Genomic DNA, 22,504 nt, shown 5'->3' with positions numbered 1-22,504 from the left:
GGACCACTTTTTATACCATACACAAAAATAAATTCAAAATGGATGAAAGACCCAGCATAATTTTTAATAGTATTTCCTTTCATTCTCAAATATGTCCTGGTTTGGTTGATAAATTATATGGTTGATATGGTACGATCATAGTTTACTTGCTCTGCAGTGTTGTCAGATTTGCCTTCCAAAATACCAGAATTGTATATATTTATATTTATTAGAACTATTGTGATAATAGCAGTAATTACTTACATGTAATCTCATTTTGATCTCAACAGCATCCCCATTTTGCATTTGAAAAAACAGATTCAGAATAGAATAAATGACCTGCCAAAAATCATGAGCTAGAAAGTGATAAAACCTGCATTGTCTTATCTACATATTCACCATTAATCTCTCCTGTTACTTGAGGTGCAGTAGAGTGTGTTAGTTAAGAATGGAGGCAGTGGTGACAGAAGGCCTCAATTCCAGTCCCAACTCTTACCATTTTTTGGCTGTTTGACTTTAGACAAATTATGTAATCTTCTTGTGCCTCAGTTTCATCATCTATTAAAAGGGCATAATATGATATCTGCAATGCCTATGGGTAGCATATGGTAAGCTTGTACTAAAGGCTACCTATTATTTTTTAATGATATTGTTATTTGATTAACACCATTGCAATGGAACTTCTGTCCCTCAACAAAAACCTCCGTTCCCACCATATTAAAAAAAAAAAGTGGGGAGCATTTTGCTCTTTTCTCTTTCTAATTAAAAAGAAATTATTAATCTTTAATAATATGGTACCCAATTATGAAAGTCTTCAACATTTAGATAAATAGTTTAGTTTTGGGTGTAGTAAATCAATTCCACAAATTATGTTCCTTGGAACATCTGCATCTTTCAAATTTTATATGTATCAACATTTTAAAAAGTAGGATGGTGGCCAAGTTTGGGAAGCGGAGTGAAATAAGATTATACAGGCTTCTCAGAGCCTTGTTAATGTATTTAAATAATTCCCAGAAATAATTTAATATGCAGCTTATCCAGACTTATGTGAACAGAGTAAAACGTCTACTAAATCTATGTGGATATTCTAAACATAATTCAGGAAATCCTGTAGTAAACAGTAAGGAACTACTGGAGATACGGGGATTTTGCCATGAACACTGTAGGTTGTAAAGAATGATTTGCAGGGACCAGGAAGGGAGGGTGACAGGAAAGTCAAATAATTGTTATAGTAATTTAGGCTTGAAGTGATAGGTCTGACAGTGGACAAAGTAAGGTCAGAATGGATCCATGAAATATTTTGAAGAAAGATTCAAGAAGACTTAGTAATCCGTTAGAAGAAAGGAGAGAGAATCAAAATAAATCCTAGGTTTTTATTTGGGAGAAGTTTGATGCCAGCTAGGCATGTGGTAGCTAGGCAGGGCAGTTAGTTGGTTTGACATTGGAAGAGACTGAAGAGGTTTGTTTTAGATGTGTTGACGTGGACCAATCAATGCCAGATCAGGAAGGCAAATAAATAGGAGTTAAAGGAGAGACTGGGTTTAGAGAAATAGCTGAAGCCGTGAAAACATGGTTTTTTTCTTTTTTTTTTTTTTTTCTTTCCAATTTTACTGTAGAGATAAAAGAGTTGTTGAAGGAAAAGGAACCAAAAGGGTAAGGGAGCAAGGAGAGTCAAGGTACTGTAGTGCTTTGTCCTATGCATAGAAAAATTGTGTGTGTGTGTGTGTGTGTGTGTGTGTGTATGTATTGGGGGAACAGTGAAGGGATGAAGAAGCTAAATGGTGAGGAAGAATGAGCAGAAGTCTTTAGACTTGGCTGGGCTGACCTTGATATGAGCGTCATCAGTGTTATATTATAAAAGGCTCCCTTATAAGCTTCAAGTGACTTTGAAGATGTAATTTTTTTCAAATGAGAGGACAAAATCAAGGTTATAAAGGGTTAAAGAGAAAATGGAAACTAAAAAGCACTCATTGTAGAAATTTGGCAGGAAAGAGAAGTAGAGAAAGGGTATAGGAGTTGATAGAGGAAACCTGAGCATGTTTGAAAGCAGAAGGGGAGGAATCAGTTCAAAGGGAGAAACTGAAGATATGGGGGGTGGGGAGCGGGGGAAGCTAAGTCCCAAATGAGGTGAGAAAGCAAGAACTGAGAAAATTAGATAGCATTGCCCTAATTTTGGAGAAGTTAAAATAGGTCTTTCCGATGGAATGTTACTTCTCTGTTTTGGTATTTATACTTTTCACTCTTTTACTATAAGGGAGTTGTACAATTAAGCTGCTTTTATAAGACAGTGACCTCATTAAGTTAAAATATTTATTCAAATTATGAAATAATTCATGTTCCTTGAAGAAAGTAGAGAACCCTGTAAATGAAGGGGAAAAATCACCTGTAATTTCACTAGCAATAAGTAACTTTTGTTAGTGGTTTGGTAGAGTTCTTATGAATACATTGATCATTTAAACACACACACACACACACACACACACACACAGCTTTTGAAAAACCAGGATTATGAGAATGCAAGATGGTGCAGTCACTCTGGAAAACAGGATGGAGGTTCCTCAAAAAACTAAAAATAGAACTACCCTATGACCCAGTAATTACACTATTAGGCATTTATCCACAGGATACAGGTGTGCTGTTTCCAAGAGACACGTGCACCCCCATGTTTATAGCAACACTATCAACAATAGCCAAAATATGGAAACCGCCCAAATGTCCATCAATGGATGAATGGATAAAGAAGATGTGGTATATATATACAATGGAGTATTACTCGGCAATCAAAAAGAATGAAATCTTGCCATTTGCAACTACGTGGATGGAACTGGAGGGTATTATGCTAAGCAAAATTAGTTAGAGAAAGACAAAAATCATATGACTTCACTCATATGAGGACTTTAAGAGACAAAACACATGGACATAAGGGAAGAGAAGTAAAAATAATATAAAAACAGGGAGGGGGACAAAACAGAGGAGACTCATAAATATGGAGAACAAACTGCGGGTTACTGGAGGGGCTGTGGGAGGGGGGGTGGATTAGATGGGTAAGGGGCACTAAGGAATATACTCCTGAAATCATTGTTGCACTGTATCCTAACTAATTTGGATGTAAATTTTTTAAAATAAAAAATGAAACTACAAAAAAATAATTAAAATAAATAAATTTTAAAAAAAACCCAGGATTACACTACACGTTTATTTTTTTTTAACCTGCTTTTTGTAATGCCATTCCTTTTTTGTCTTTTTTTCTTCAATTTTTTTAATGTTTTTATTTATTTTTGAGAGAGAGAGAGCTTGAGTTGGGGAGTGGCAGAGAGAGGGAGACAGAGAATCTGAAGCAGGCTACGCTCCCTAACCTCTCACCACAGAGGCTGATATGGGGCTCGAACTCATGAAACGCAAGATTACAAACTGGGCCGAAGTTGGACACTGAACTGACTGAGCCACCCAGGCACCCCAATGCCATTATTTTTTTAACCTTCTTCCACTCACAAAACATTCTTTGAAAGTAGTGTTTTTAATATTCCATTGTAGACCCTGATCCCATTTGGATCAACCTTAGCATTATCAATTCCCTTTTTAAACCTTGTTTTTAAACCTGATCCAGATTTCATTGTTAAATGTTTGTGCTGCATATACCAGAGCAGTTACTGAGTGCCCGGTAGCTGAATTTAGGTGGAGGGAATCTATATCCCCAGGTCCTTAAGATTGTACCAGAAAAATCTCATCTTTACCTTCTATTCCTCTCCCCTTCGTTGAAATTTTGAAGAAAAAAGCCCATGTTCATCCTTCCCGTTCATTTTTATGTGTGGCTGCTGTCTTATTAAGAAACCTGTGAGTTTTCTTTGAGCCCTGTAAATCCCCTGGTGGGACTTAGAAGAGAGAAGAAAAGCTTACCCTTATAGGGTAAGGAAAGGATGGGAAGTAAGACTCCCGTTTTGGTTTATGTTCATTTGTCTCTCTCTTGTCTCCTCAGAAGAATTAGTACTACCATCTTATTTGCTTGTTTGCCTGTTCAAGATTGAAAGTGTTGACTCTCATGTGGTTAGGAATGCGTTGCATTCAGTTAATGAAAATAAAGATGTGGAATGGCATGGATTTTATGCCCTACACTCTGTCACTAGCCTAGCGTCTTTGGGTTACTTGATCTCCTGGGTTTAAAAAAAAAAAAAAAAAGCTGAAGCTTTAAATTCTAAAACCTCTTTATTTTTTATTTGTGTATCTTATTATTATATGATAATGGTTATAAACAGTTTTCAACCTCATGACTTGGGGTTGAAGTCAAGCCCTTTGTGAGAGGAAGTCTGTGGTAGTGATTGGAGGAGAATACTTGATACCAAGAATATTAATTATTGTAATTCTTTGTTCACAACCATGCTTTGCTTTTTAAGAAGAGGAATGAAATTGCCTAGTGATATTGCAGAGTTAAATACATTGTAAGTAATTGATATACTGTGGTGTATTGATGTAAAAAGAAAGCTTGAATTAATTTGATCTTGAGCTGTAAGAAGTTATTAGAGTCAAAAGTCCAGACGTGTTTCATTCTTGTATGATGAGTTTTTCTCACGTTTCATTCCTGTATGATGAGTTTTTCTCATCGTTGTGAGTAGGTAGGGAGTATGTGAACACGTAGAGCTGTTTAATCTCTTAATTTGGCAGCCATTGTAGATGAATAGATCCCTTTTCATCTTTCCGATAAGAGATAACTACTGTATGAGGGGAATTCAACCCTCCAACTCCTTCTACCAGAGTTTGTTCTATCTTCTCAAGAAAATACCCATAACAGTCACTGTTTTATCTTTATTTAAGAAAATATGCGCCATATCCAATGTTCAGAACAATTATGGGTAAAGTTAGTATTTCAGTCTCAGTATCTTCTAACCCTTGCTTTCATTCCCTTTAGGCTTTGTTTCATTTTATTCCTTTTGAATTAAAAGATTATCCTTTCTGGTTTCTGTAATCATGGTCTTCATCCACTCTTAATTTTATTTCAGGCTATTCTTTTTGTATATTAGCAAATAGCACTGTGGAAACACCTAGGAGCCTCAACAATTGCTTTAAACCGTCTTTTTATCTGAAAAAAAAATTTTAACATGCATTTATTTTTTGAAAGACAGAGGCAGAGTGTGAGCAGGGGAGGGGCAGAGAGAGAGAGAGGGAGACACAGAATCCCAGGCTGTCAGCACAGAGCCTGACGTGGCACTCGAACTCACAAACTGTGAGATAATGACCTGAGCCAAAGTCAGACACTTAACTGACTGAGCCACCCAGGCGCCCCACTTTAAACTGTTTAGTAGCACTATGAAATGCTCTGGAGGGGAAAGGATAATCTTACATTATTGCCCAAGAAGGGTAATAGCAAATGTATCCAATGTAAAGCAAAATGGACTCTGTAGTGTAAAAATGCTTTGTAACAAAACTTTACCAATTACACTTTTGATAGTGTATTTATTTTTAATTTTTTTTAACGTTTATTTATTATTGAGAGACAGAGAAAGACAGAGCATGAGCAGGGGAGGGGTAGAGAGGGTGAGACACAGAATCCGAAGCAGGTTCCAGGCTCTGAGCTGTCAGCACAGAGCCCAATGCGGGGCTCGAACTCGTGAACCACAAGATCATGACCTGAGCTGAAGTGGGATGCTTAAGCAACCGAACCACCCAGGCGCCCCTTGATAATTTACTTGTTAAAGCTTTATTGAACTATAACTTATATACCATAAAATGCACGTGTTTTAAATGTAGAGTTCACTGATTTTGAGTATATGCAGAATTTTAGTTATGACCAGTCTATTTTTAGAACATTCCATTGTCACCGTCACTCCCAAAGAAGCATTGTGTCCATTTGCAGTTATTCTCACTCCTACCTCAGCCCTAGGCAATCATTAATCTACTTTCTGTCTGTGCTCTTTATTTTTATGGATATTTCATATCAATGAAATTACATAATATCTCTTGTGTTTGTCTTCTTTCACTTAACTGTGATGTTCATACATATTGTATAGCATGTATTATTTTCATTTTTATTGTTGAGTAGTATTCCCAACAGATAGAGCACATTTTGTTTTTCCATTCACCAGTTGGTAGACATTTGGATTGTTTCCAGTCTTTAAAAACATATTTAAAAATTTATTTATTTTGAGAGAGAGAGAGAGGCTGTGTGTGGGTGCATAACCTGGGGAGGAGCAGAGAGAGGGGGAGAGAATCCCAAGCAGGGTCCATGCTGTGTTAGCACAGAGCCTGATGTGGGGTCAAACTCACAAACCGTGAGGTCATGATGTAAGCCAAAATCAAGAGTCAGACACTTAACCAAATTAGCCACCCAGGTGCCCCATGGGTTGTTTCTACTTTTTAGCTATTCTGAATAATGTTTTTATCAACATTTGCGTACAGGTCTTTGTGTAGACATAAACTTTCATTTTTCATGAGTAAATATGTAGGAGTAGATTTGCTGGATCATATGGTAAATCCATATTTAACATTTCAAGAAACTGCCAAACTATTTTCCAGAGTCACTATACCATTTTACATTCCTACAATAATGTAAGGGTTCCAGTTTCTCCATATCCTTCTCAACATTTGTTATTATATGTCATTTTTATTATAGCCCTTCTCATAGTTGTGAAATAGTATGTCATTGTGGTTGTAACTTGCATCATTAAAATGGCATGTCCTTGTTCTGCTGTTGTTGGGTGGAGTTTTTTGTCATTGTTGATTTTATCCTGTTGGTTGATGGTTTTGTCTTACAGCCTTGTTGAATTTGTCTGTTTGTTCCATCAGTTATCTGGAGGAGATATTGAAATCTCTAAGATTATTGTGGAATTTCCTGTTTCTCCTTTCAGCCCCTTTCAGTTTTTGCTTCATGTATTTTTCAGCTGTCTTCTTTGGTACACACATATTTAAGATTTCTTTTTTTTTTCTTTCTTAAGATTAAAAAATTTTTTTTTGTTTTTTTTTTTTGTTTTTTTACATTTATTTGTTTTTGATAGAGAGAGACAGAGCACGAGTGGGGGAGGGGCAGAGAGAGAGGGAAACCCAGAATCCAAAGCAGGCTCCAGGCTCTGAGCTGTCAGCACAGAGCCCGACGCAGGGCTCGAACTCACAAACCTTGAGATCATGACCTGAGCCGACTGAGCCACCCAGGAGCCCCTAAAATGTTTTTGAATTTATCTTTATTTATTTTTTGAAGCAGGCCATTTATTTATTTATTTTTAAGTTTATTTATTGAGAGAGACAGAGACAGCAAGAGCAGGGGAAGGGCAGAGAAAGAGAATCCCAAGCAGGCTCCACACTGCCAGCTGTAGAGCATGATGTAGGGCTCAAACTCACAAACCGTGAGATCATGCCCTGAGCTGAAGTTGGACGCCCAACTGACTAAGGAACCCAGACACCCCTTACAGTTTAATTATCTTAAATATTTCCTCTCTGTGTATTTTGAACCACATCAGATTGTGTTATAATTTTTGCTTCAACCATCAAACATGTTTACCATTTTCTTTTTGTCTTTCTGATGTTCTAAGATTTCTTCTTTAACTTCCTTTTACCCGAGAATGTCTTGGTTTCCCCTTCATTCCTGAAGGATTTCCTCTGCACATAGGATGCTGGGTTGACAATTCTTTTAACTTGGCAAATGTGCCATTGCCTTGTGACTCTCCTTCAGTTACCTCCATCTCTTCTCTCATGAGCACCACGTTTTATTTCGTTTATGTAGAAACGTCTTCCCTTAGCCTGCTCTCCTGCTTCAGTGGTTGTCCTCTACTCCTTGTGCACAGACTTCACTCATCCTGGAATCTTCCTTCATAACCATCCTGGGAATTCCCTTCTCCTCTTTCCTGTTGGATTTCCATTTCTTATATTTCTAATTTTTGTTTTTCACTTCTCTGATTGCTACTGCAAAGAATGTTTTTGGAATTCTGAATGTCTGAAGATATCTCTGTTATACTAAATTGGTAATTTGGCTAGTTATAAATCTTAGGTTCCTTAAGAATTTTGAAGGCATTGTTTTATGTCATGATAATGTGTGACCTGATTGGGGTTTTAGGGTTTACTGTTTGTTTGTTTGCTTACTTGCTTCATGTTTTCAGCTTTTCTAGTGCCATGAAATGTGACAGTTATGTGCCTTGTAGGTCTATTTTCATGGACCATGATGAACCTCATTGTGTTTTTCAATGTGGAAATTCATGTCCTTCAATTCTATACAATTTTCAGTTATATCTTTGATTTCTTCTTTGTTTTCTCTGTACTCTTTCTAAAATTCCATTTATTTGGGTGTTGCTTCCTCTAAGCCAATCTTACCTATGTTTTTCCTATATTCCAGGAGATACCCTCAAGTTTCTTTTCCAACTTTCTGTTGATTTTTTTTTTTTTTGCTATCTTATTTTACCCTATTTTAAATTTCCAAATTAAATTTTAATTTCTTTGTTGGTTTGTTTTCTGTCTCATTTGTGTTTCATGTATGCAGTTTGTTCTTGTCTCTTGAGGGTTTCTGATAGTTGAGTTTGTTGATATAATTTACATAAGATAAAAATTCATCCTTTTTAGTGCATAGTTCTGTTAGTTTTGGCAGGTAACTACCACCATAATCAAGATGTAAAACAGTTCTTTGGGGACTTTGACCAAAACTGATGTCAGTATTTTTAGATGTGTGAATGTGTAGGTATGTATGTTTTCCTCTGGGCTTGATGAGAGTTTCCCAAAGGATTTTCTGCACTCCTCCTGGAGTGTATAAGGCTGGCTGCGAGAGGCAAATGGTGGAAACGTTAGATCTCAGTATTTAGTATGTAAACTTTCACTTGATTCCCTATTAGAATATATTCTTCTCCTTCATTTCTGCTTGGTATTTCCTATCCCAGGGACTCTGGTTTAAATTTTCTGTACTGTAAAACTTTTATTGGAATGGGGAAAGGGATCTAGGGATCTAAATGTTTCTTAAATGGATATTCAATCATTCTACTTATTCTTAAGCCTGCATTTATCCTCACTTCTTGAGGTCCTCAATATTGCCAACTCCTAAACCTTTGGGGGATTCCGCTTTAAACCTTTACTCATTGCTGATTTAGGGTTTGGCTTTGTCAGGTCTGAAAACTGCTTTGCAGTTTTCAAAATGTTGTTGCCATTGACTCGACTCCTCTTTGTCATTATGAGTTTTATGCCTTTAAAAATCCTTTACTATCACTGTAATGGGGTTTCAGGGAAGGGTAGAAATAATTGCCTATGTTTAGTCCATTATCTTTAATAAGTATCTCTACCTTGTACGAAAGATCCTTTATGATCTAGCTTCTATCTCTCCAGCCTCATTTTTCACTCTGCTGCAACCCACCTCCAGCCTAAGCTCCAGTCACATGCATCTACTTAAGAGATTGCCAAACAAACCGTGTTGCTTCATGCCTTTCAGTTCTGTTCATGCTATTTTTTCAATGTGCTATTTATCCTTTAAGTCTCTCCTCAGGGAAGCTTTGCTGCCTCATATGAGTGTCCTGTCAGGGTGTTTATCGTGTTACTGCAATTATTTATTTTTTTAAAAAGTCTCATCGTAGAGGTTTTTTAAAACATTTTTTTTAATGTTTATTTATTATTGAGAGAGAGAGCACAAGCAGGGGAGGGGCAGAGAGAAGAGGAGACACAGAATTCGAAGCAGGCTCCAGGCTCTGAGCCGTCAGCACAGAGCCTGATGCAGGGCTCAAAACCACAAACTGTGAGATCATGACCTGAGCCGAAGTTGGACGCTCAGCCAACTGAGGCACCCAGGCGCCTCACATCCTAGAGGTTTTTTAATCTGAGGTTACAGGTAGAAGGGATGCCCAGGGATTAGTGGCAGGAGATCATAGAATACCCTGAAATTATTTGCACATTTTTGTGTGTTTGTGCGTATTTTTGGAAAATTGTCTAAGGCAGATTTTCTTCTAAGAGGTGCATCAGAAATGCTGTGGAGCTTTTTTAGAAATATAATTGCTTTGGGCTTTACTCCAGAGACCTGCTGAGTTACAGTCTGAAATTAAGGCCCAGAAAGATATGTTTTCTAAAAGCTTCCCAAGTGATCCTTGAGAACAGCATCTCTGGTCCATCATCTACATTAATTCCAGGGCCTGGCATATATAGTGAATGCTCAGTAAATGTTGAAAAAAGGAACGAGGGAGGAACTTGTATTCAGGTCATGGGCTGAAATAAATTTCTTATGTGAAACCTGGGTGCAAGTCAGGAAATCAGTAATTTATTCTATTACATATAGGAAGTAATAGCCTCTATTTCCTCCCCCTCTTTGGATATAATTGAAGAACTGAGAAATAGTGGAATGGCTTTCCAAAGGGAGAGGAAAGCTCTGGAGACCTAACTGTAAGAATGAAAGAAAAATTTAAGGATTAGACATAAAACAAGTCAGATATAGATATAGATATAGATATAGATATAGATATAGATATAGTTTGATTTATATTCCTCTGGCTGCTTATAGTTGTATTTGACCCACTGATTTTGATTCTAAAACTAGACATCTATACATTTGGATGTCATTGATACTTACTATATAGACCTGATTTCATAACCTATAAATTTAACTTTAATATATGACTAGTGATAGGGCAAATGTGGAGATTGACATGTTGCATTGGCAAAAAATATATGCCATATTATTGTTTACTGGCTGCAACTAAAGAATGAGAACAGAAAGAGCCTAATTCCCTGGAATGCCCTGCCTTGTGTTTCCTCTGTTTAAGGTTAAAAAGTGTATAAATTAGAACCATGTCCTCTGCTTTACTCATAAACCTCTTTTACATAGTGTTGTATTTTTATGTGTCTGTTAAGGAAATGATCAGGCTCTTTTGCTTTTTGTATTTTCTATTTATTATTTTTGTTTTGTTGTTTAGGTATTTAAGAGATTATGGCAACTGAGGCCCACAATGTTAAAAAACGAACCTTTTGTAATAATATTGAGGATCATTCCACTGATCTTCCTAGAAAAAGGATCTCTAATTTTACTAATAAGAACATGAAGGAGGTAAGTGCATGGTTTCTAGGAAATGGGTGAGAGAGTATCTTAATCTGTTCATGGTGCTATAGCATAATACCATAGACGAGATGACTTATAAACAGTGGAAAGTTATTTCTCACAGTTGTGGAGACTGGGAATTCCAAGACAAAGGCCCTGGCTGATTTGGTATCTGGTTAGAACTCATTTCCTGGTTCATAGTTGTCTATCTTGTCTGCTGTCTTCACATGGTAGAAGGGGCAAAAGAGCTCTCGGGGGTCTCTTTTACAAGGCCTCTAATCCCATTCATTAGGATGACACCTCATGACCTTAATCGCCTCCCAAAGGCCCCACCTCCTAATATCATTCATTTTGGGCATTAGGATTTCAACATGAATTCTGGGGAGACGTTGTCATTCAGTACATCAGATAGTTTACACTGTTAAGTCTATGGATAGTTTTGATTAAACTATTTAGACAACAGGAAGGTGACCATTTGCTTAGTCTCCCAGAATTAGGTAGAATTAATGAAATACTGAAAATTGTTTATATTCCAAAAGCTGTAAAAACTTTATGGACAGTATGCTATTTTTGATAAGATATCATTTAAATATGGTAGTTTAATTTTAAAGAGGAATCCCAGAGGTGCTTTTGGTTCACCACTGCAAGGCTCATTCATGCTGATAGAATTTCTTTTAAATGATATTAAAAGTCAGTGTACTTTAAGTACCATGCAAATATATGACTAGTGACCTAGAATATAGGGAGATGAGTATGTTGCTTTGTCAAATATACCTACATAGAGTATTGTAACTAAAGATTGAGACTACAACTTTAATCTGGAAAATTTAACTATTAGATTTCAGATTTGTTGATATCAATCACAAAGTTTACATAGCTTCACAAAAGAACTTTAATATGCTGTTATTTTTCAGGTTAAGAAATCTCCAAAACAGTTGGCTGCTTACATAAATAGGTAAGAGCTTCTTTAAAGTTTGTGGGAAACAGAAATGTTGAAAGCTGGGTAATAGTGAAAATAGGGAAAACATTAATTATTCTCTAATATTGTTATAAGTAACTATTGTCAAACAGCTCCTTTGTGCCAGTCACTGTGCAAAACACATCAGTAATATCTCTAATCCTTACAGCAATCCTACTAGAGAGGTATCATTGCCCCTAACAGTTGATGAGAAAAACTAAAGATTTGTGATTAGTTCAGGGTCATATAGCAGAAAGTAGTGAAAATGGCATTCATTCTCTAAAGGCACTTTCTACTAAACTACTGGTTCTCAAAATGTGATCCGATAACAGTGGGGTTCCCTGAAGCGCTTTGAGGGAATTTGTGAAGTCAAAACTATATTCATAACAATAACATTAATTCATCGTTTTCATTTTTACACTCTTACCAGTGTACAGTGGTTTTCATATTTGATACCACTGGAGACTGAATGCAGAGTCGGATATGAGAATCCAGCTGTCTTCTGTTAGGCCAGATATTAACGATTTTGAGCAAATAGAAAGAACAGTGCCATTCTTCTTACTATATTTTGTTTTGTTTTGGAAAAGATAGGATTTTTCTTTTGCAAAATACTCTATGTTAACATGTGACAAGCTTATTATTTCTTAAATGAATCAATAAGTATTCTCAATTTTAAAGTCTGATACAGTAAATATCAGTAGATATTGGCCACATAAAAACATTCTTTTGAAACTTCAATAATTTTAAGAGTTGGAAGGCATCCCAAGGCCAAAACGTTTGAGAATCACCATGCAAAACTGTGAGATTTGCTGTATTGTGTTTCATCTTATTTAAACAAATTAAATATACTTAAGTTTAATCAGAGTATTCTTTTGTATAATACATTAAAATATATTTCAGATTTGCACAATTCAAACTAATATTTCATTTTATTATTTTTCTTTGTAATATTCCATTAAAAAAAACCTTTTTTTTTAATGTTATTTATTTTTGAGAGAGAGAGAGGACAGAGCGTGAGTCAGGGAGGGGCAGAGAGAGAGGGGACACAGAATCCAAAGCAGGCTCCAGGCTCTGACTCGTCAGCACAGAGCCCCACACAGGGCTTGAACTCAAGAACCACAAGACCTGAGCCAAAGTCGGACGCTTAACCAACTGAGCCACCCAGGCACCCCTGTAATATTTCATTTTAAAAGCATCTAGTTTGTATGCCTTTTCAGTTTCATTTGGTATAAAGTATTATTTTTTTCATTGCTTTCTAGATGGTTTGTAATTTCCTTTTTATTTTCCTCGTCAATCTAAGAGTTAAGATTTTTTTTTTATTCTATTTTCTTCTAATTTTAGTGGATTGTAATCACAAAATGTGGCCTATTGAATCTTTCTGCTTAAAAAGTTGTAAAGGTTTTCATGTGGTTCTTTTTCATTTTAAAAAAATCAATTCTTTTTACAGAACAGTTGGACAAGCTGTGAAAAGCCCAGATAAACTACGTAAAGTGATCTATCGCAGAAAGAAAGCGCATCATCCTTTTCCAAATCCTTGTTATAGAAAAAAACAGTCCCCTAGAAGTGGGGGCTGTGACATGGCAAATAAAGAAAACGAACTGGCTTGTGCAGGTCACCTACCTGAAAAATTACGCCATGATAGTCGAACATATTTGCTTAACTCCAGTGATTCTGGTTCTTCACAGACAGAAAGCCCATCATCAAAATATAGTGGGTTTTTTTCTGAGGTAAGTCATTTATATGAGGCTAACTTTATCCTATTATACTATTGGCTTTTTCCTTTGTCATATTCTGCTAGCAGAGTAATTCACTGCGCATTGAATTTAGACTTGAGTAATTGTAACTCCCTGAGCCAGTTTTCTAGATTAATCAAATTTGAATCAGTAGTTATTCCATTTCGTTAAGTCATGATATCTGAGAAAGAATGAAATGATTGACAAGCTGCAATAAATATTCAAAATGGCAAGTTGACCAGTAGAGATTTAAAGGAAAGGAAAAGAAGAAATCTTGCCTCAACAGTGGACCACCAAAGTCAGTTATCCAGGAACATTTTGTTTGACTCTCAAAATTACCATTGGAAGCTTCATTCAGGCAAACCCCCTGAGATTTGCTGCTTTTCTAGCTCAGGTAAAGTTAGTTGTTTGAACAGGTTCAAGGGAATATTGGGTGATAGAAATACTCTAAAATTGGATTGTGATGATGATTGTATAATTTTATAAATTTATTACAAATTGTATTGTATTACATACTTTCAGTACTTGAGTTTTATGAAAAACCACCTCAAAAACAAAAACAAAGCAGCTTTCTTTTAAAAATGATCATTTGTGGGGCACCTGGGTGGCTCAGTTGGCTAAGTGCCTGACTTTGCTTAGGGCATGGTCTCATGGTTCGTGGGTTAATGCCGCACGTTGGGCTCTGTGCTGACAGCTCAGAGCCTGGAGCCTGCTTTGGATTCTGTGTCTCCCTCTCTCTCTGCCCCTCCCCCACTCATGCTCTGTCTCTGTCTTCAAAAATAAATAAACACTGAAAAAAATAAAATAAAAAATAAAAATGATCATTTGAGGCGCACCTAGGTGGCTCAATCAGTTGAGCATTCGATTCTTGGTTTCTGCTCAGGTCATAATCTTACGATTTGTGAGCTTGAGCCCTGCATCAGGCTCCACAATGACAGTGCAGAGCCTGCTTGGGATTCTCTCTCTCCCCCTCTCTTTCTGTCTGTCCCCTGCTGGTGTGCTTGCTGTCTCTCTCTCAAAATAGGCTTAACAAAAAAAAAAAAAGGAAATTTCACAAATAAGTTCTTAAAAAATAGTCATTTGAAGGAATAGTTTGATAAAATTTATAAACATGAGTTTATAATTATTATCGCATGTGTATTGTATATGTTGTAGAAAATAAACTCAAAGGAAAAGCTGATCCCATGGTTGTGGGATCAAGCCCTGCATCAGGGTCTGTGCTGAGCATGGAGCCTGTTTCTCTCTCTCTCCCTCTCCCTCTCTCCCTCTCCCCCTCTCCCCTTCTCCCCCTCTCCCCCTCTCCCCCTCTCTCCCTCTCCCCCTCTCCCCCTCTCCGTCTCTCCCTCTCCCTATCTCTCTCCCTCCCTCTCCCTCTCTCTCCTTCTCTCTCCCTCTCCTCTGCTCACACACACATGCTCTTTCTCAAGTAGAAAATAATGATAAGATAAAAGAAAGATGGAAAATTAAACATTGTTAAGTAAAACCATACAGTGGAATATTATTTGACCATTATAAAGGAGTGAAGTACCAATATATATACTACACTATATATAAACCTTGAAACATTATACTGTGTGAAAGAAGCCATATCAAAAAGGCTAACTGTTGTATAATTCAATTTATATGAACTGTCTAGGTAAAGTCATGGAGTCAGAAAGTTGATTAATGGTTGTCAGGGGCTGGCAAGAAGGAAGAATGGAGTCCAGGGTTTCTTTTAGACATGATGAAAATGTTGATTAAAACTGATCATGATAGGGGCGCCTGGGTGGCTCAGTTGGTTGAGCGTCCAACTTCGGCTCAGGGCATGATCTCATGGTCCGTGAGTTCGAGCCCCGCGTCGGGCTCTATGCTGACAGCTAAGAGCCTGGAGCTGCTTCGGATTCTGTGTCTCCCTCTCTCTGACCCTCCCCTGTTTACACTCTGTCTCTCAATAATAAATAAACGTTTAAAAAAATTAAAAAAAAAAAAAAAACTGATCGTGATAACAGTTGCACAACTCCATGCATGTACTAAAATCTACTGAATTGTACATTTTAAGTGGTTAAGTTTTATGGTATGTGAATTATATCTTAATCTGTTATTTTTTAAAAATGGATCTAGTTGTTCCAGTTCTAAAATTAATCTTACAGAAATATTTGTACAAGTGCATATAAATGAAAAACAAGGTTTTCAAAAACACAATATTGTAATATTTTAATTTTGTATATCTAATTTGTCTCTGTCTAGAAAATGGTTTTTTAAAGATACATACCAGTCTGTTAACTGTGATTAACAGTTAACATTTCTAGAGAGTGATACTAGATTTTTTGTGGGCAGATAGAGATTATTCACTTTTTATTTGATACAGTCCTGTGCTATTTGAACTTTTTACAACAGGAATGTATTAATTTATTATATAAGAAAAAATGAATTTAAATATTGGTCATGACTGAATTTTTGTGGTTTCCTTCTCATGTTATTCAGTTGATAGTGACTAGCCTATACATATTCACTTTTTCCTTTAATCCACATTATAGATTAAATCCCAGGCTTATAGGTGAGCTAAATATAATTTATTTTATAAATTGGTGAGATTTAAAAAGAAAATGGTAGCAAATAAAAAGTATTGATAAAAAACGAACAGGTCCTAAATTTATTCAGATCATTTGTTTACTATGTTTAACTGTAACATTGCTTTGGCAGGGGGCTGTAAAAGGAGTCACCTCGGCATAATTTAAAACTATGTCTACCAGAATCATTTAATTGAAAAAAAATGGTTTCATGTCATGTTTCAATGAGCTTTTTAACAAATTAGATTACTGCCTTTCAGGTTTCTCAGGACCATGAAACAATGGCACAGGTTTTGTTCAGCAGGAATTTGAGATTGAATGTAGCTTTAACGTTCTGGAGAAAGAGAAGTATAAGTGAACTTGTAGCCTATTTGGTGAGGTAAGTGTGACCTTTTATGCTTTTGTTCAGTTAAAGCAATTTCCAGTGTTTTGTCTTGAAGTGCCTCTTTCTTATGTTATACTGGCTAAAATTTTAAACTTCTTATATTTAGCTTCACTAGTAACAATATAGTTTAAATTACATTTATCACCAATCTAAGAGTAAACAAAATACAGAAAACCATTGGTTTCATCATATTGAACAAAACTATTACCTTCTCTAAAATTTTTACAATATAAAACTAAGAGATACCAGTATGGGGAGAATAACCTTTTAAAAATCCCCTTTGAGCGAGGCACCTGGGTGGCTCAGTCAGTTAAGCGTCTGACTTCAGCTCAGGTCATGATCTCGCGGTTCATGAGTTCGAGCCCCTTGTCAGGCTCTGTGCTGTCAGCTCTGAGCCTGGAGCCTGCTTCTGATTCCGTGTCTCCCTCTCTCTCTGCCCCTTCCCTGCTTGCACTCTGTCTCTGTCTCTCAAAAATAAATAAAAACTTCAAAAAATTAAAAAAAAAAATCCCCTTTGAGCGAAAACTTTAATCATGGCCTTCTTCAGTGTATTCAAGTCTCTTCTCAAACAGTACCTTAATGAGGCCTTCCCTGACCAGCTTATTAAAAAACATTTCTTGGGGCGTCTGGATGGCTCAGTTGGTTGAGTGTCCGACTTCAGCTCAGGTCATGATCTCACAGCTCGAGGGTTCAAGCCCCTCATTGGACTCAGGGCTGACAGCTTGGAGCCTAGAGCCTGCTTTGGATTCTGTGTTTCCCTCTCTCTCTGCCCCTCCCCCACTCTCGCTTTCGCTCGCTTGCTCTCTCTCTCTCTCTCTCTCTCTCTCTCTCTCAAAAATAAATAAACATTAAAAATATATACATTTCTTCACTCCCAATCTTTCTGGTTTTATTTTTTTTCCATAGCACTTACTGCTATCAATATGCTGTATATATTTTACTTGTTTGTTTATTGTCTGTTTCTGCCCTCTCCCACATCCTACTCTGAAATACATGTCCTTTCTCTTTGTTTACTGCTGTATCCCCAGCACCTGGCTCATCAGAGAGACTCAGATCATTTGTTGAAAGAGTAAATTTCTCAAAAGCAGTGTGAAGGGTATAAACAAGGAAATCTGTTCTCTAAGCAGTTTTGTACCCACAGGATAGAAGATCTTGGAGTTGTCGTGGATTGCCTTCCTGTGCTCACCAATAGGTAAAAATAATATTTTTCGGAAAAAAAGTAAGTTTAAATAGAAGGGCAGATGACCTGTTCATATTTTTACAACTTAGTATTTATTTTAGTTTACAGGAGGAAAAACAGTACATCTCACTTGGCTGCTGTGTAGATTTGTTGCCTCTAGTCAAGTCCTTACTTAAAAGCAAATTCGAAGAGTAAGTGCTAATCTCTCAATTCACTTTTCTCTTTCAACATCCTTGATTTTGTTTCTTGCGTGTATATAGTGATAGATTGAGCTACATGAGATGTGAATGGTGTCGGTTTTCAGAGAGCTTTTAATCCAATTAGGAAAAGAACATGAGATGACTGAAGAATAATTACAAAAACATCTATAAACAACTTACATAAAATACAGCTTTTGAAAGCAGCAAAATAAATTTTTTAAAGGGGAAAGTGTGTGTGTGTGTGTGTGTGTGTGTGTGTGTGTGTGTGTGTGTGTGTTTTGAAGTGGGGGGGGTGTATCTTTTTTGGTAAAAGCTTCTTGGGTGAAAGCACTTGAATTTTGTAACAAAATGTCATTTCAGATATATAATAGTTGGTTTAAACTGGCTTCAAGCAGTCATAAAAAGGTGGTGGTCAGAACTATCATCCAAAACAGAAATTATAAATGATGGGTGAGTATATCTTTAAAAATAAATTCTGGCTACTAAAAATTTTTTCAGAAAAGCAGTTTGATTAAGCTAGGTGATAATTCTATTCCATGATCACCATTAAATAATAATTTATTTTCTTCGTTTTCAGAGAAATAATAAATTGGAATAGTGTTCACATGTGAAAATTACATATGGAAGTTGAATTCCAGAGCCCAGTAACCCCATGTATCTCTTTTTCTGGCAGAACCTTACATGTGATTTTAGGAGGAAAAAGCAAAGCAGTGATTTAACCCTCATATCTGTTATAATGAGTAAGGGAGGAAGAGAGAGAGGACTTTTGGTGGATTAAGTATTGAGGCACAGAGATGGAAGCATCCTGTAGCGTCTTTTGACTACCTAGACATTAACCTGAAAATTCAGTTGGATGATTATGTACTATAATTATCATAATTTGAATATTGCCTTGATGTAAAATTCTGTGGGTGTTCTACCAAATGAGCCAGATTATCATGAAGCTGCAAAATATCCCCCCAACAGTTTGATTAAAGTCCATAATTTTCTCTTTAGGCTCTCAAAAATTTCCCACTTCATACCCAGGAAGAGGTTGTCCAAATGCTCCAAGTACCTAGTTTTATTTCCTGCTTTAACAAATAAGTAATCTTTTAATTTCCATAACTAACAAGTATCATTGTAAAGAGTTGCTTGGCTTCAATTTTCTCCAATAAATACTTGAAATCTTAAAAACCTGTGTTCATTAAGTATATTTACTAAATATGTATTCTTATATTTGCATTTTCTCTTTTTTTCCTCATAGAAATATTCAGATTTTAAAGCAGCAATTAAGTGGATTATGGGAACAGGAAAATCATCTTACTTTGGTTCCAGGATATACTGGTAACATAGCCAAGGTAATCAACATTTAAGCTTATAAAGTTAAGTTTGGGGACGCTGGGTGGCTCAGCCGGTTCAGCCTCCAACTCTTGATTTCAGCTCAGGTTATGATCTCACAGTTTGTGGGTTCAAGCCCCACATCAGGTTCTGCACTGGCAGTGCGGAGCCTGCTTGGGATCCTCTCCCTTCCTCTCTGCCCCCTCCCCTGCTTGAGCTCTCTCTCTGTCAAGATGGATAAACTTAAAAAAAAGTTAAGCTTAAAAATCTGTATTTAATCTTAATTAAATATTAGAAATGATGTACTAGTATTATGCATTCATAAATGATGTCTTTCAAATATCCAATGCAATACTATTCAAATAAGGTCTAAAGTTAATTTCATATTTTTAAATGCTTAAGGTCATCTGGATATGAATATAACTTTGACAAGGGACACAGGAATTAGCCTTTCAGTGTGTTTCAGATACAGCTATGGAAATGATGCGCTAGAGGGAATTTAATGAACTAGTTCCAATTAGAGAAAAAGTTAAGAACCCAAGTTAGCAAGGCATCTGAAAAGATAGTCACACACAGGAAGCAAGGGGTGAGGAATATAATCATATGATTTCAGGCTTATTTTTTACTTGGTTTTTGCAAGTGTCCTGCTTTTGGGGAAGTAAATGTTCCAATCACAATGAATTTGACATTGTTATTTATTTGCTTGTCTCTTTTTTTTTTTTTTTTTTTTTTTATTTGCTTGTCTCTTAAAGGGAAAGATATGTTGCTAGTTTGGATTTTAACATTTAAACTCCAGAAACCATTAGTAATTAAAATATAAGTGCAAAAAACAAGTCACTGTTAAGAAATATTTGCACCTTTTACTGGGCATAGTGCTATCATAAATGGGCATTAGTCAAAAATATACAAGCATTCTTTAGTTTAAAAAAAAATACAGTATTCTAAATAAGAGGAATTATGTTGTGGATTTACCTGTAAAATTCAACTTGGATACCCTCAGAAAAGAAGCAAAATGATGTATCAAACAAGTGTGTTACCACTGTGTATAATTTTACTCTGTAGAATTCTTAATGATGAAAATTTCATAAAAATCAATTTTCCAGTTTTTTGTTGTTTTAGTTTGTTGTTCTTTTGATCATGGAAAAATGAAGTAAAAGTTGATAGAAAATGGAGTACTTACAGAACATACATCATATATCACCTTGTTCTGGAGGCACCTTGCATTCTTGGTAGTAGTACTGAAAAAATATTACCTCCTTAGAAATTTGCTTTCAATTAGAATTTTTTATAAAGAGAGAAGCTTTATTGTAAATATAACTTTACAATACTGTATTTATTATTGAAGACAATGTTGAGTGATTGAAAGCTCTGTGAAGTTCCTTACCCTATGATAAAACCTCTTTTACAATATTAAGCTCTCCACTGTAGTTTGTCAAGGGTGGGAATCAGAAAGGCTGTCATCACGCTGACCTGTGGTTTATATGGTGCTGAAGGAATTGCTGGGAATGATTTAATGATCTTGCGTAGCTATAAAAGCAGAGTTGTTTGATCACAGGCACCAAACACTCAGCACTTAACAGACACTTACTGAGTATGTGCTGTGTGCCAGGCCCTGTGCTAATAAGCAAATGCAGCTAAAAGTTGAGTAAGACCCATTTTTTTACCCTCAAAAGATCATGAAAGGAAGCTTAAGCAAATCAAGTGACAAAAAAAAGAGAATTGGATGTGTTTATGTATATTTACTGTACCTGCTAATGGAATGTTTTGTTTTTTTCCCTAAGGATGTAGATGCTTATTTATTGCAGTTGCATTGAGAGACTATCTACTAAAAAGAGCATTTGATTATTCAAAACGTCCCCAGACTAAGATTTCCAAAAAAAAAAAAAAAAAAAGTCTCCTTTGAGAACTGTGAACTGTGGAAGAAATCAAAACTTTTTTTTTTTTCTTAAAAAGCCACACGTGAAACCACTAATGAAACCCTAACAATCTGCTTCACATTGAAGTGGAAAAATGTACAAAAGGAGCAGCTTCAACTTCAATGAGGTGAAAGTGCACTATGAAGATTGTTCCCCTTTGCTGCATTTGGGACTTATATGGTTATTTGGTAACATTGTTTAAGAACTACTGGGTCTTAATGCAATACTGCATAAGAATATAATTTATACTATGACAGAAAGAAGACAGTACTTATCACTAGGAATCACAAAGACCAATCATCGTTACTTTTTTGAAGATTGTGTTTTATAAGAAAACACTTAAGTGTGTGCAGCTATTTTCTTATTTTGAAAAGACTTTGCAAGTTTAAAACATCATAGAAAATAATCAGTACTAGAAATTTGTTGTCCACACTGAGATACTGTGTATACAAGATGCCTTAATTATTAATAAGCCAATGTGTATGATATGAATATCTGTTTAAAAAATTAACATCAAACATGCTCTGGCATGATAAAATCATGGAATTAAATCAGGGGTTTCCATTCATGTAGAACGTTGTTGCTAAAACTTACTCCATACCATTTTTAAAACTTGAGAATATTTTTAGTATCTCTGATTTTTCTTTGCCAGAATCATTGTGTCATGTATGTATGTGTTATTCCTATATAAAAGAAAAGGTGAATATGTATTTGTATGAATGCTTAACTAGAAATGTCCGTGGAGTTAGCTAATTTATATTCACTTTTTATTGTATATAGATTTCTAATATTTTCAGTTCTGTATCATTTAAGCTTTCTTCATTTGAGTAAATTCACTAAATATTTCTATTTTTTGCTTTTTTAAATTCTTTTATATGACTTCTAGTTCTTTTTCACTACTCATGTTTTAAAGAATTACATACAGTGCTTTAGAAATGTTTACAGTTAGTGCTGACCTTGTGTTTTAAATTCCAACACTTTACATTACTACCTCCTCCAATGGTTGGTATGAAATGCCAGCAGACTGTGTGAGGTCTTTTTTTTCTTTTTTTAAGTATATATCTACCATTTTTAGTGTCCGTGAACCCACTTCTGGAATGTCTTAACAGCTATATATCGCATCTTGAAAGTGATTGGGGTTTAAATACCACTATTGGTGGTTCATGCATCATCTCATCTTTATAAGCCTGAGAGGCATCTGAGCAGATTTTTAGTAATCGAATTTCTCTGCAGTAATCTTTCAAGCACTTGAATGTAAATCTTTAGCATTTATCCAGTTAGCCACTACTGATGTGAATTCCAAACA

General features: G+C 35.9%; 1 protein-coding gene across 2 annotated transcripts in view; it reads left to right on the top strand.

Annotated features, from left to right (window-relative positions):
• KATNBL1 (katanin regulatory subunit B1 like 1) overlaps window positions 1-22,047 on the top strand; it is a 49,901-nt gene extending 27,854 nt beyond the window's left edge. For both annotated transcript variants that reach the window (XM_058738302.1, XM_058738301.1), the window contains exons 2-10: window positions 10,839-10,969; window positions 11,875-11,915; window positions 13,366-13,645; window positions 16,461-16,579; window positions 17,727-17,777; window positions 17,867-17,956; window positions 18,326-18,415; window positions 19,209-19,302; window positions 21,064-22,047. In XM_058738302.1, coding sequence (XP_058594285.1) covers window positions 10,853-10,969; window positions 11,875-11,915; window positions 13,366-13,645; window positions 16,461-16,579; window positions 17,727-17,777; window positions 17,867-17,956; window positions 18,326-18,415; window positions 19,209-19,302; window positions 21,064-21,096 — 915 coding nt within the window. In that variant the 5' untranslated portion in view covers window positions 10,839-10,852 and the 3' untranslated portion in view covers window positions 21,097-22,047. The remainder of the gene's footprint in view (window positions 1-10,838; window positions 10,970-11,874; window positions 11,916-13,365; window positions 13,646-16,460; window positions 16,580-17,726; window positions 17,778-17,866; window positions 17,957-18,325; window positions 18,416-19,208; window positions 19,303-21,063) is intronic.
• Window positions 22,048-22,504: the final 457 nt, after the last annotated feature.

Source organism: Neofelis nebulosa, chromosome 7, assembly GCF_028018385.1.
Source record: "Neofelis nebulosa isolate mNeoNeb1 chromosome 7, mNeoNeb1.pri, whole genome shotgun sequence".
NCBI classification, from domain to species: domain Eukaryota; kingdom Metazoa; phylum Chordata; class Mammalia; order Carnivora; family Felidae; genus Neofelis; species Neofelis nebulosa.
This window is presented reverse-complemented; position numbering and strand designations above follow the sequence as displayed.